The sequence below is a fragment of the Microcaecilia unicolor genome, chromosome 1 (assembly GCF_901765095.1).
Source record: "Microcaecilia unicolor chromosome 1, aMicUni1.1, whole genome shotgun sequence".
Classification (NCBI taxonomy): domain Eukaryota; kingdom Metazoa; phylum Chordata; class Amphibia; order Gymnophiona; family Siphonopidae; genus Microcaecilia; species Microcaecilia unicolor.
Window position 1 is genome coordinate 31,076,373 of NC_044031.1, and position 14,824 is coordinate 31,091,196.

Here is a 14,824-nt window from a genome sequence, read left to right on the forward strand (position 1 = left end):
GTTCCAAAGTTTCCAACATCTGATTTTGCAACAACCCTTTCCATAGGTTTAAACCTTCCAAAATATGTATCTGATTTGACCATTCTGTCCCTCTTCTGCGTATTTTTTCTATCAATTTATCGATATCTCCCATGCAACTCGGACCCCGTGAATCAATAGGCAAACGAACATCATTATCTAAATATGTCCGGACCACTTCATCCCAAAACTTATGGCCATATTTGTGTACAAAATCCACTGGGAGTAAGGACATTAGTCCTTTAAAAAAGTCTTCCTTATCTGGGACATTTCCTTCTGTATCATCCCGTCTCCCTGCATCTTTTCCTCCCTTATCTTTTGGTCTTACAACAGGATCTTGCAAATCATCTGTCAAGGGGTTCTTTTGTTGTATCATTTCTCCTTTCATTGTAAAAACACCTTTTAATTCAATGTCAACCTGCTCCCTCCCTCTTCTACTTACAGATTTCTTTTTCTTTCTTAAGTCTGACTCAGATTTAGAACAAACTTCATCTTCAGTTTGACGGTCAGAGTCAGTATCAGTATGTGATGAACACACGGGTACTGCGCGTGGCTTTGGCTTTGCTGGCGGCTTCGGGACAATCTTACTATCCCAAGGCTCATATCCTGCAGCCGTTTTATCTGATTCTTCTGCCTCTTTTTGTATTTCTTTTAAACTTTTTAAATTGGGATATATTCCAGGAGCAGTACTATGTTCATAAGACGGTGGTGCACTTGGTGTGAGACAGTGTGATGTATTATCCTGCCTGGCTTTCTGCCGCTCAGCTACAAAAGCTTTATCCTGACATTGTTGTTTATCATACCGCCACATATCAGCGGTAACAGTAAAAAGATTCCAGACATGCAAATGTTTCTTCAAGGAATCCTTTGTCTTATTGTCCTGAATATATTTCAACAACTGCCATAACACTGATTTCTCAAAAGAGCCGTGCTCAGGCCAACCCAGAAATGAATTCTTCTTGCTATATGTTAGCCATTTTTTATGTAAATCTTTAATGCGTTTTTCATCAAAAGGAAAAGCAGCTATAACATGTTGCAAAGGAGTAAATGTGCTAGAACTATCTACAAACAAAGTATATTTAGATTCAGAATCCTGTGCAGGTACTTCTATGTCAATGTTAATGTTAGCCATTTTACAGCAGGTACAATAATATTGTAAATAATATCCAATAATAAACAATAAAAGAAAATATAAACAAAAAAGCGGGAAGAAAGAAAGCAGCGTTAAAACGTGAAGAAAAGAGTTAAGAATGACGTCAATATTTTATACTCACCATCCGTTGGAATCAGAAGATTGCAGAGCACCTCTCACGAGCTGATCAGTATCGTAAGACCGATGCACCGGTGATCAATCAACATCCGTAGGTATCGGAAAATTGCAGTGGACCTCTCACGAGCTGGCCAGTATCGTAAGATCGGGACACCTTAATGCAAAAATCGAACCAAAAAAATATTGGCTGTGCGTGCACGGTCCTGCCGCGCAGGTCGCCAATTGTTTAAACCTCCTCGTCTAAACTTGTTTACTGAGTATCTTCACCAAAAAAAGAATAAAGAATAAAATAAAGAAATAAAAGCAAAAATGCTGTATAATTTTTCTTTTTATTCAACTGCCATTTGGATGACAGGGCTATGCAAGAATATTACATAGGAAGCAAGTTAGGAACAATCTCATCAAATACAGAGATGAAGTTGCCTGGTAAGAAGTTGCTTGCTAATACAAATGTCTCCTTTCATATATACATATAATTCTGGCATCATCATACATTCCTTGCATTTCATTTAGCTCGTTACTAGTTTATCTCAAACCTTCTGGCGTCTAACTTTCTCTCCCCTTTTTTTCCCTTCTGCAGTACTATCAGACACCTGTTTCACATGTCTTGCCAACCTCTGTTCTTACTTTCATCTCATGGTCATGCTGTAGACATCCTGCCTCTACTCCCTTTTTACTCAGGGTTCTCAGTACATTCTTTATAAAGGTTATTATAATGTCAGATTTTCAGTGTCAGCTATTCCAGCTGCACTTCTGGAGTCCATTTTATATTTGTGACTCCATTTTGTCAGTTTTAATATATACAAAATGCATCCATTAATACTAGCTGGAGATATGAATTTGGTCATGGACGCAGATTTAGACAGATCACACACATCGACGCAGCATGCGGTGCTCTCCCCCTCCATTCTGGAGCTCTTCTGTCAGGAGCTAGGATTGGTGGATCCTTGGAGGACCCTACACGGAGAGGAGAGAGACTATACGCACACTTCCCGAGCACACCAAACACAATCGAGAATAGATTACATCTTCGCATCCCAAGAACTTTTTGCAAAAATCACGTCAGCTACGATCGGACCGGAAGAGATCTCGGATCACTCCCCCATCTGGGTGGAGATTGAGTCTGGGGCATCTTCACAGGGGGCGCCGGGATGGAGGTTTCCAGCATACCTGTCCTCCTCCAGGGAGTTTCAATTACATTTACATAAGAAATGGGAAGAATTCAAGGACCACAACTCTGAACACTTAGAGGACTCCATGTTGTTTTGGTCCACTGCCAAAGCGGTGCTCAGAGGCGAGATAATTGCATATGTAAGCAACAGGAACAGAAAGATAACACAGAGAATAGTGGCCTTGGAAAAGGAGCTGAGAGGGGCCAGAAGAAAATACACCAGGGATCCCACCCAGCCTCACTTTGAGTTACTTATGTCCATTAAAGCAGCCTTAAATAGTCTAATACATGAAAGGACAATGAAATCCTTGCTATTTAGGAAATACCAGCTTTATAAGTTTGGGGATAAAGCAGGCAGGATGATGGCCAGGCTAGTGAAAGGCGCCCGGAAACCACACTTTATCCCAGCCATAAAAAGGAAAGGGGGCGGGATCACCAATAACCTAAAAGAAATTGCCCAGACATTCTTTACCCATTTCGCTACATTATATGGGGGAAAAACGGAACACAGGAGCAAAGAGGAAACTATTAAGGCTTATTTGCGAAAGAGAGAGTTGGGGGACGTCCTGACAGCCCACCGGGACTTGTTAAATCAGCCAGTGGCAGCAAAGGAATTACAGAAGGCCATTGGAGCCCTGAAATATCATTCTGCACCGGGTCCTGATGGGCTGTCCGGGGAATTCTATAAAATGCTAAAAATACAGATTCTGGGCCCACTGATGGACTACCTTAACTCGGTAGTGGAGGAGGGCAGCCTTCCAAGACATGAAAATATAGCCTCCATCTGCCTCATTCCCAAAAAAGATAAAGACCCCCTAGAACCTAGCTCCTACCGGCCAATCTCACTCATAAACGTGGAAGTTAAATTATTGTCACGCATTCTGGCGGATAGGCTGGCGCCTCTGATGCCACAATTGGTACACGAGGAGCAAGCCGGGTTTGTGAGGGGCCGCCAGTCTGTCCTTAACGTCAGGAAATTAATATTAGCAGTGTTGTCAGGGGAACATCCGGAGGCAGAAAAGATGCTCGCAAGTCTAGATGCGGAACGTGCCTTTGACAGAGTGGAATGGCCATTTTTGTTTGAAGTCCTGAAGGACAGAGGACTGTCAGGGTGGTTCCTTCAAGCCGTGGGGTCACTATACACAAATCCACGGGCTAGGATCAGGGTGAATGGGGTCCTCACAGAAAGTTTTGCCATTGAAAGGGGCACTAGACAGGGCTGCCCCCTGTCCCCATTGCTTTTCTTGTTAACGCTCGAGCCGTTGCTGGCTGAGATTCGTGGGAATAAAGACATAAAGGGCATACAGGTGTCTGGGAAGGAAATAAAAGTGCTCGCATACGCGGATGATGTGCTGATGTTGTTGAGCGATCCACAGGGTTCGTTACCGGCTCTCCTCTCCGTCATAGATAGCTATGGGCATCTCTCGGGCTATAAGCTCAATAGAACAAAGTCCCTGGCCCTACCAATTAACGAGACAGGGGAACACACATGGAGGGGCCCGTTTCCATTATTATGGGCAAAGGGTCAGATCAGATATCTGGGAGTACTCATACCAGCAGATATGAAAAAACTATATGAGCTCAATGTGCTTCCCCTAATAGAGACAACTAGGAGATTATTACAGACATGGGGCGCATGTCCTCTCTCTCTCACGGGTCGGGTAGGTCTTTTTAACATGATGATCGCCCCGAAATGGCTCTATACGTTTCAGATGTTGCCCCTGTATTTGAAGTCAAGGGAGGAGCGGGTCCTCAATCACCTAATACAGCAGTTTCTGTGGAATCGCAGGAGACCCAGATTGCCAATACAGGTGATACAGAAACCAAAATCACATGGGGGAATGGGACTGCTCAGCATTAGACACCTAACGATAGCGTGTGCCATGAGGCACATCAGAGATTGGTTAACGGGAGCGCAGGATTTCTCGGCTACGCTCTTAGAGAGGGGTTTGGCTCCCACTGCACACCTGGGGTGGGGACTACATGCTTTAGGACAGGGATTGGAGGAGGGGTTGGGAACGCACCCGTTAATGACAGCAGCCAGAGCAGCGTGGCAGTGGCTATGTAAGAGACATCACTTCGAATGGAGGGCGACCCCGTTCCTACCACTGCTTAACAATCCAGACTTTCCGGAAGGGACTTCCTCAGCTGCCTTTGCCAGATGGCGGAGGAATGGAATACGATTCATTTATCAACTGGTGTCGGAGGAGGGCAAGACACGAACATTTGCGGACCTTCAACAGGAATTTAGATTGACTGAACGTGACCGGTTTGCTTATCTACAAGTCCAGCACTACATCACAGCTTTGGGCTGGAGCAACCTGAGTGAGGACGTACAGGATACCTTAAACACTGCTCTGACACTGGGAGCGCAAAACCCAGTGCCTTTAAAATTCCACCACAGATTCCTGCAGGATTCAACAGAGGACATAGACTATAATACTAGAGCACGAAAATGGGCGGTTGACCTGCAGGCGGAAATTACAGGAGAAGTACTGAACAGATATCTGAGCTCCATACACAGAACATCTCTCTTTACTCGATTCTGGGAGATGCAATATAAATTTGCGTTAAGACTATATGTCTCCCCAACAAGGGCCTTCAAGGCAGGCTTTGGTCATTCCGACGCCTGCCCATGGTGTGCGGTGGCCCCGGCTTCGCTGGCTCACATGTTTTGGTACTGTCGCCACGTGTCCAAACTGTGGACTCTCATTCTTGGCGAGACCAAGAAATACTGGGGGCGCACCATTAAGAGACAACCTTTACTTCTTTTTGGAGACTTTAAACAAACTAAACCCACATTGCCAGGCTTCTGCTCGTTTGTTCAGCGTGCTGGCCTGATGGGAAAACGGGTCATCCTCCTCCATTGGAGAGAGCACAGAGGACCATCAATTGGAGCATGGAGGTCACAAATGATAGAACTGCTGAAGCTGGAGAGACGTGGAGTCCATGACCTGGACTCTATAGAGGGTCGGGGGCTTCAAAAAACAAGGGCAAACTTTTGGGACACACTGCAACCCCTAGCTCGCAGTAGACTCTTGAATTGACAGTGCCATTGGAAAGGAAGAGAACTGTTGAGTGTTATCTTGTGTTGTGGGGGGGAAAAGGGGGGGGGGTGGTTTTCCCTTTTTGTTTGGGGGGGGAGGGGGGAGGAAGGAGGGGTGGGGAGAAAAATTGTACATTGTCGTGAGTCAGACACATTTGAGCCAATGGAGATGTTTGTATATGGATCATGGCTGCCAAGTTTTGTTATGACTTAATAATAAAAAAGATTTAAACATAAAAGTATACTGCTCACAGTACTGTAGATTCACTTCTTCACTAAGTGAAACTAAAAGAGGGCATACACTTTTCTATAACAGCTTTAACATAAAACATGTACCATCTGCTGGTCAAACTAGAGAAATGCACTCTGAGTTAATAAAGGCAATTTTACAAGTTTAAAACACACTGTTCTGTGGGGCCAAAATACATGCAAACAGTCACATTCTCTTTTTGACAGTCACACACTCATGCACTTTCTGAGAACACCCAGTCTCTGTCTCTTGCAAGACTTGAAGCCATGACACCAGCCCAAACTTCCAGCACCAAGCAGCTGAAGCTTGCAGATAGATGAGTTGTGGTAGTGGGGGGGGGGGGGGGGGGGGGGGGGGGGGGGGGGAAGCAGGAATCCTACTGAGCTTCTGAGGGCCAGGTAAAAGCTCTTGGTGGGCTGGGTTTTGGCCTGCGGACCATAAGTTAGACAAGCCTGGTCTAATGCAAGCTTATTGCATCGGTCCCCTGATCAGTTGTGGCATTATCAGGTCCACACTTGAATTCTTCCCTTCTTTAATCTCAGGTAGTACAATTGTAGCAATCACACATTTATTTTGATTGCAATTAAATTTTGCAATTAAATGTGAACTCTCCTATCCTGGTTTTATACAGACAGTAACATTTGATCTTCTGTGTAGGGAAGATATTTGGATTTAGCTGATTCCTTTTTCAGTAGTAGCTTGTGTGCAGGCCTCTGAAACTTGTTGCTGTAAGTCTCATATCCTGCCGTACAACCTTGGCACACCAGTTCACACCTGGAGACTCTATTTCTCTGTAAAGGTCTTTATTTGTACGACAGTATTTACTCACAGTTCACTGAGGATCAGAGGTTATGCCACTGGCACAGAGTCTCCGTGATTCTGAGGTTAGCAGTATTTCAGAGCTGGCAGAATGGTGTACAATGCCCTCTTTCAGCAATTTCAAGGTAAAAACTATGTGCCTTAACTAAGGGTAACAGCCTTACAAGATGGCATCTTCCTCATGACTAAAGGGAATAAACTAGCCGGGATGCTCTGATCCAGTAAGCAGGGAAAAAACCCTCCAATGGGAGGAGCAGAGCTACAGACTGGCAACAGCCTAACCAATCATTACACAGTTCTAACAGGCAAATGGAATCACATTGCCCTAACTACATTTACCATAATGCATTGCTGATGTGACTCTGCAGTAAGAATAACAGAAAAGGTGTCACCCTCACTCCAGAGCCACATCACAACCAGGGAAAGGCTGTCAGGGGACAGAACAGCATGAGGCAAGTTCCATACAGGTACAGTAGATGTTTCTTCTTCTAGAGAAATTATCATGGACTTACAAACTCTGGAATATAACTGAGTCTAGGGACACAGATGGGGGGACAAGTCTGGCAATTGCTCAGGGAGAGAGGTCCTGGCATCCTCTTTTCCATGATATCATGTTAGGAGAATCAAGTCAACTGAACTCTAATGCATTCTGAGTTCCTTCACATATCACTGGGTTTCCTTCTGGTTTGTGTTTCAGGTGCCGGTGACGTTTGAGGATATCACTGTCTATTTCTCCCAGGAGCAGTGGGAGTGTTTGGATGAAGGCCAGAAGGAGCTTTACGGGGAGGTGATGAGGGAGAATTATGAGACCCTGATGTCACTAGGTAAGGATTATGTTATCTGCATTTTTAGCAGACGCGGGGGCTAATTTAATAAATGTAATTCCTTAGTGGCAATCCAGACTGGTCAAGACGCTTGGGTTATGAACTCCTATTAGCAGATGGAGACTGAGAACACTGACTGTGAGAATTGTATAAGACCCCCGTGCAATTCCCAGCAGATGGTAGACTTGTAGCCAGTGTAGTCTGAGGTGGTCTGGAAGGGGGGGCCCAGGGTGGGTGCTTATAGTTACCAAAGATATGCTACAGGCCTTTGACAAAGCTGCCTTCTCACTCTTAACGGCTTAGACCTACCTAGTTTGGTGACAGTGAATCAAGCTTGCTTGAACGCCTGACTTTTGGTGGATGAGGTGGGATGGGACGTTAAACAAAGTGCTTTATTTAAATCCCCAGGTCTGGATGGTTTCCAGGTGGAGTTTTATAAGCTCCTTCAGGCTAATATCATAAGAACATAAATGTTGCCATACTGGGACAGACTGAAAGTCCATCAAGTCCAGTATCCTGTTTCCAACAGTGGCCAACCCAGGTCACAAGTTAACGATTTTATGCTGCTTTATTCTAGAAATAAGCAGTGGATTTTTCCGAGTCTATCTTAATCTTTTCTTTTAGGAAATTATCCCAAACTTTTTAAAATCCTGCTAACCTAACTGCTTTAACAGCATTCTCTGGCAATGAATTCCAGAGTTTAATTACACATTGAGGGCTAGATTCTATATATGACGCCTAGAATCTAGGCGTATCTGATAGAGACACCTAGGTGTATTCAATTAGATGCGCCTAAATGTAGGCGCGGTCTATAGAATATGCCGTGGGCCGGGTGGACGCATATACATTTAGGCATGTCCGTTTACACCAGTGAAAAGCTGGTGTACATGCATGCGCCTACATCGACTCACGCTGGCCTATAAGCACGTGTAGATGTGATTGATAGGCCTAGCACGCCAACACTCCTCCCATCACTGTACCCCACTCCTCCCATCACTGTACCCAGCCTTTTTGGCTTCATGTGTGAGAATTTACGTGCTCAGCCTTATAAAATATGCCTAGCAAAGCGCGCGCATAAATTCCACTTAAATTTGTTTATTTATTGCATTTGTATCCCAGATTCTCCCACCTATTTGCAGGCTCAATGTGGCTTACAATATTCCATCATGGCAATCGCCATTCAAGAGTATAGAAACATTTGTTATTGTATAAGGAACAAGTGTAACATAATGGATATAAGCGATTCGGTATATAAGAAAACAGAATATCAGGTAAGTAGTGAAGTGCTGGAATTACTACTATTGATCATTATGGTATGCCTTGTTGAAAAGAAAAGTTTTTAGTGATTTTTGAAAGTTGATTAGGTCGTGTATGGTTTTCAGGTCAAGTGGCAATGCATTCCACTGCTGCGTGCTCATGCAAGAAAAACTGGACGCATGTGTTAGTTTGTATTTTAGACCTTTACAGCTTGGGAAGTGAAGATTTAGGAATTTGCGTGCTGATCTTTTAGCATTCCTAGTGGCAAGTCAGTAAGATCTGGCATGTAGGCCGGAGCATCTCCATGAACACTGGCTGTGTCCTTCTGGAGGCAGTCAGAACCCTGTCCCCAGATTTGGCTGTGGAGCTGGCTGGGTCTTCTGGGTCCTCTGTCTAAAAGAGGAGGCCAAGTTGGAAGTGGGTATGGAGAGGATCTTAAGAGTGTCACTGTGCTGTTTGATCTTCTTGTACATTATCTCTAAAGAGATTCTCTCCATAATATGGCAGATCTGGTTGGTAGGCTTTTTTGTACAATGTATTTCAAGTATGAGGCCTGAAGCAGGCTCCGCTCATTCTGCCTCGCCTTACCCTATGCTTGGAACAACCTTCCCAAGTCCTCACGCCAAGCCCCCTCCCTGCCCATCTTCAAGTCTTTGCTTAAAGCCCACCTCTTCAATGTTGCGTTCGGCACTTAACTCTTACCTTTCAGGAATTCCAGACTGCCCCAATTTGTCTGCCCCTATCGGTCTGACTGTTCACGTGTCCTTTAGTTTGTAAGCTCTTTGAGCAGGGATTGTCCTTCTATGTTAAATTGTACAGCGCTGCGTAACCCTAGTAGCGCTTTAGAAATGTTAAGTAGTAGTAGTAGTGCCAGTACCCATTGCAGAAGCTCTCGATGCCATATCATAAACAGTGGCGTAGCCACAGGTGGGCCTGGGTGGGCCAGGGCCCACCCACTTAGGGTTCAGGCCCACCCAACAGTAGCACATGTTTAGCGGTAGCTGGTGGGGATCCCAAGCTCCGCCAGCTGAAGACATCCCCCTGAAAGTAATGAAAACGCTGCTGTCCACAATACTGGCACCTGTGCATACTCAGTTTTCAGCGCATGCCTACTGCAGACTGCCAAGGTAGAAAGAAGCGTTTTCCTGCCAGCTCAGATATTTTTCTAGTGGGGGTTGGGAAGAACACTTGGTGCCCACCCATTTCTTGCCTAGGCCCACCCAAAATCTGTTGTCTGGCTACGGCCCTGATCATAAATATCACAGGTCTCCTCAGAACATGTATTTTCTACGCTCCTTCCCTTTGGCTACTAGTGACAGAGCTTTTTGGCCTTCTTCCTAGGGAGAGTGTTGCCATACTGTGCACAATGTTTTGCAAGTACATGCCCATGAAAATCTGGTAAGAAGCTATACAGCATGTGAGCTGAGTGCTCTGAAATCATTTCCTTCCAAAAGACTCCAGTATCCAAGCTTTTTTTCCTTAGAGCACAGAGGCGTGAGCCATGGGTCTTCTGGCCCTTTTGAGAGCAAATTATGCCATCATGGAATGGTAAGAAAGCTGTTGCTTCTTGCCCGAACTGACCAGATGACTGACCACTGGAGAGAATTGGGGATGACCTCCCGTTACTCCCCCAGTGGCCACTAAACCCCTTCCACCCTCAAAAAACATCTTTAAAAATATGTCCTGCCAGCCTCAGATGTAATACTCAGGTCCATGACAGCAGTATGCAGGTCCCTGGAGCAGTTTTAGTGGGTGTAGTGCACTTCAGGCAGGCGGACCCAGCCCCATCCCCCCACTACCTGTTACATTTGTGGAGGAAACAGCGAGCCCTCCAAAACCCACCACAAACCCACTGTACCCACATCTAGGTGCCCCCCTTTACCCCCCGTAAGGGCTATGGTAGTGGTGTATAGTTGTGGGTAGTGGGTTTTTAGGGGTGTTTGGGGGGCTCAGAACACATGTTAAGGGAGCTATGTACCTGGGAGCAATTTATGAAGTCCACTGCAGTGCCCCCTAGGGTGCCCGGTTGGTGTCCTGGCATGTCAGGGGGACCAGTGCACTAGAAATGCTGGCTCCTCCCACGACCAAATGGCATGCATTTGGTCGTTTCTGAGATGGACGTCCTTGGTTTCCATTATCAGCTTAAATCAGAAACGACCAAGTCTAGGGACGACCAAATTTCAGGATTTGGACGTCCCTGACCATATTATCAAAACAAAAGATGGACGTCCATCTTGTTTCGAAAATACGGATTTCCCCACCCCTGGATCGGGACATCCTGCAAGGGCGTCCAAATCGAAACGAGGACGTCCCTTTCAATTATACCCCTCCACATGTAACAAGTCGGATGTTGTCAGCATAAATACAGATGCCAACTCCAAAATCCTGAACACGCATTGCCAAAAGCTCCATAAAGATGTTGAGAAGTAATCGCACCAGTATTGAGCCCTGTAGTTCTCTGCATTCAAGTGGGGCTTTGTCAGGCTATAATGAGTCTAGAAAGACAGAGGCCAAGCTAATGCAGTTCCTGAAATGTCAGTATCTCTAAATCTGCTCACGAGCAATGTGCATTCTATGAGATCAAAAACAGTACTCATGTCTTAACAATAAAAAGCGCATGCTTCTTGCCTCGCTTCTACTGTAGATGCTTAGATTTCCACAGGCATAGTTTGGCATGGACGTAGGAGTGTGCTGTCTCTCCCCCAAATGATGTGAATGCTAATGCTGAGTTGGTACCTACTAATATGAATTCCTTACCCTTGCCTCCCCACAAAACTAAGCAGGCAAACTACACCACTGTTGAATTTGGTTCATTAATGCCACTAAGGAGATCTTGCAAGTGTGTCCCATCCTAAAACCAGACTGCCAAGAGTGAAGGATGTTCATTTTCCCAATAAAACCAGAAAAAAAGATCTGAAACCAGGCCAAAATCATCTGAAACTATATTGGAAGAAGGGTGATTCCACCTCTCATATAATTGGGTGGGCAGAGCCAAGTTCTAGCGCATCCAGATTTTGTTCCCCTGGCAAGACCTCAAAATCATCAGGCATAACAGCTCCATTAAAATTGGGTGAGGGGAGATAAGCTTATGGACCCAACATTTTAAAAAAGCTGAGCTCCTCAATTTGTGACCCATTTTCAGCTAAACTTAGGTTCCTAAGTTTTCAGCTTTTACCTAATCTACATCTGATTTTGAAAACAGGACAAAGACCAGGGGACACTCAATGAAATTACTTGGAAATACTCTTAAAACTCAAAGAATAGTTAAGCTCTGGAATTCACTGCTGGAGGATGTGATAACGTCGGTTAAGAGGTCCTTTTACTAAGGCACTAATGGATTTAGCCTGTGTGTTAAGTGCCATGTAGCCCATAGGTATATAAGGGGACACTTGGCATTTAGCGCACCTTAGTATAAGTAGCCTCAAAATATCAGCAGCAACTGTCTCTCTCTTTGTCTACACATATTCAACAGACTGCTAAAACCTGTCTTTTCTTCCTCATAATATCACCAAAATTCATCTCCTTTCTGACCACACTACCAAAACCCTTATCCACACTCTTATCACCTCTCGCTTAGACTATTGCAACTTGCTTCTCACAGGTCTCTCACTAAGCCATCTCTCTCCCCTTCAGTCTGTTCAAAATTCTGCTTCACGACTTATATTCCGCCAGTATCGCTATGCTCATATTAGCCCTCTCCTCGTCACTTCACTGGCTCCCTATCCGTTTCCGCATACAGTTCAAACTCCTCTTATTGACTTATAAGAGCATTCAATCTGCAGCTCCTCAGTACCTTTCCACTCTTATCTCTCCCTACACTCCTCCCCATGGGTAAATCTCTCTTATCTGCACCCTTCTCCTCCACTGCTAACTTCAGACTCCATTCCTTTTATCTTGCTGCACCATATGCCTGGAATAGATTCCCTGAGCCAGTACGTCAAGCTCCATCTCTGGCTGTCTTCAAATCTAGGCTAAAAGCCCACCTTTTTGATGCATCTTTAAAGTCCTAATCCCTATTCACTTGTTCAGGACCCTTATTTTATCATCCCCACCTTAGTAACATAGTAGATGACGGCAGAGAACGACCTGTACGGTCCATCCAGTCTGCCCAACAAGATAAACTCATATGTGCTACTTTATGTGTATACCTGACTTTGATTTGTATCTATAAACTAAAAATATCAAAAGGAAACTGGTTCCATTCATTCACTGTACTTATAAATACAGAACACAGCTATCAGTGTGCAAGTCAGAGTTCTTCGATTAAAGGAGGAAAACGCCTCAAAAACAAGCCCCTCCCACAAATATAGATGGGGTAAAGGCTACAAATTCATCATCACAGGCGTTTCTACAAACCTCCTTATTTTAAAACATTTTTTTGAAAAGTTCTTTTTCTTAATGCTCAATAACAAAGCCGCTCTGCCGAGTAAGCTGTACAAAACTTTTTTTTACTTAACTTTGGCTAACTGCAGGCTTTCTCCTCCCAGACCGTGATTCAACTGTGGTCAACGGGTCCCGTTTCACATTCCGCTGCTTCAGGACCACAGCCGTTCAATCACCCAGTTCATCGGTCATAAATCCTATGCACAAGGGGGAGAAAAAGATTTAAATATTTATGAAAAAATTTCTACAAAAACCCAGTCTGTTTAATACTGACTCTGCTTACAATCCGTTCAAAAATGCCGACGGTAGCATGAAGGGCAAGAGTATTTAAACATGGCGGTCCTATAAATACAAATTGTGATGTCACACGCTGTCATCAGTATCCAATCACAATTCTTCAGGCTGCAAAAAGGCATACCCACATTAATGAATGAAGATCAAAATCAAAGTCCATTTCGTATGTTAAAGGAAATGCATCCATTCAATCTTCCCATTCAGACCTGTAGGATTCATTGATTTTAATCGAAAAATCCACTGCTGTTCTTTTCTTAACAACCACAATCGGGCTTCTTCTCCCTGTAAACGCCGGTCAACTTGTTGTAAAACTAAACATCTAAGCATGTTGAAACTCTTGCCCTTCATGCTACCGTCGGCATTTTTGAACGGATTGTAAGCAGAGTCAGTATTAAACAGACTGGGTTTTTGTAGAAATTTTATAAATATTTAAATCTTTTTCTCCCCCTTGTGCATAAGATTTATGACCGATGAACTGGGTGATTGAACGGCTGTGGTCCTGAAGCAGCGGAATGTGAAACGGGACCCGTTGACCACAGTTGAATCACGGTCTGGGAGGAGAAAGCCTGCAGTTAGCCGAAGTTAAGTAAAAAAAAAGTTTTGTACAGCTTACTCGGCAGAGCGGCTTTGTTATTGAGCATTAAGAAAAAGAACTTTAAAAAAAAATGTTTTAAAATAAGGAGGTTTGTAGAAACGCCTGTGATGATGAATTTGTAGCCTTTACCCCATCTATATTTGTGGGAGGGGCTTGTTTTTGAGGCATTTTCCTCCTTTAATCGAAGAACTCTGACTTGCACACTGATAGCTGTGTTCTATATTTATAAGTACTTTGATTTGTATCTGCCATTTTCAGGGCACAGACCGTAGAAGTCTGCCCAGCACTATCCCCGCCTCCCAACCACTAGCCCCGCCTCCCCCCACTGGCTCTGCCACCCAATCTCCGCATAGTAACATAGTTACAAAGTAACATAGATGACAGCAGAGAAAGACCCTTATCTCTTATTTGTCCTGTTTGTCTCGATAAGTAGTGGTAGTAGTACTTCAAAGGATATTTCCAAAAATTCAGTACAAACTATACAGTAGCAGAAATAACTCACCCAATAATACTGTCATTGCTAAGAAAAACACACAACAGTGCATGCTCGATCAACTAATAACATTAGTTTGAATGTAAAAAACAAGTTGTATGTTTTTCTGCTTGCAAAAATTTACTGTCCAAATTGCCTGCTCTCCATGTCGCTTTCACAATCTTAAATAGAAAAAACAAAAGAAATCTCAATTCTACAAATACATAATTCTAAAACAGTGAGTGGTTCACTAGTGGTGCTGTTGAAACATTCCTTCTCAAATTGCTTTTGTGCTCTAGCATTCTCATTTTGACCTTCCTAATAGTCTTACTAACATATAGCAAATTGCAGGGGCACGTGAAAATACGCAGTTGCAAAAGTGATTAATAGGGCACACTTTTCCAGTTATACAAAATGCATTTGCA

The 14,824-nt window shown here is 44.1% G+C and overlaps 1 protein-coding gene across 1 annotated transcript in view; it reads left to right on the forward strand.

Moving 5' to 3' along the window:
- LOC115463615 overlaps positions 1 to 14,824 on the forward strand; it is a 123,011-nt gene that overhangs the window by 40,483 nt on the left and 67,704 nt on the right. Inside the window, 1 exon segment of the mRNA XM_030194339.1 lies at positions 7,272 to 7,398. Coding sequence (XP_030050199.1) covers positions 7,272 to 7,398 — 127 coding nt within the window.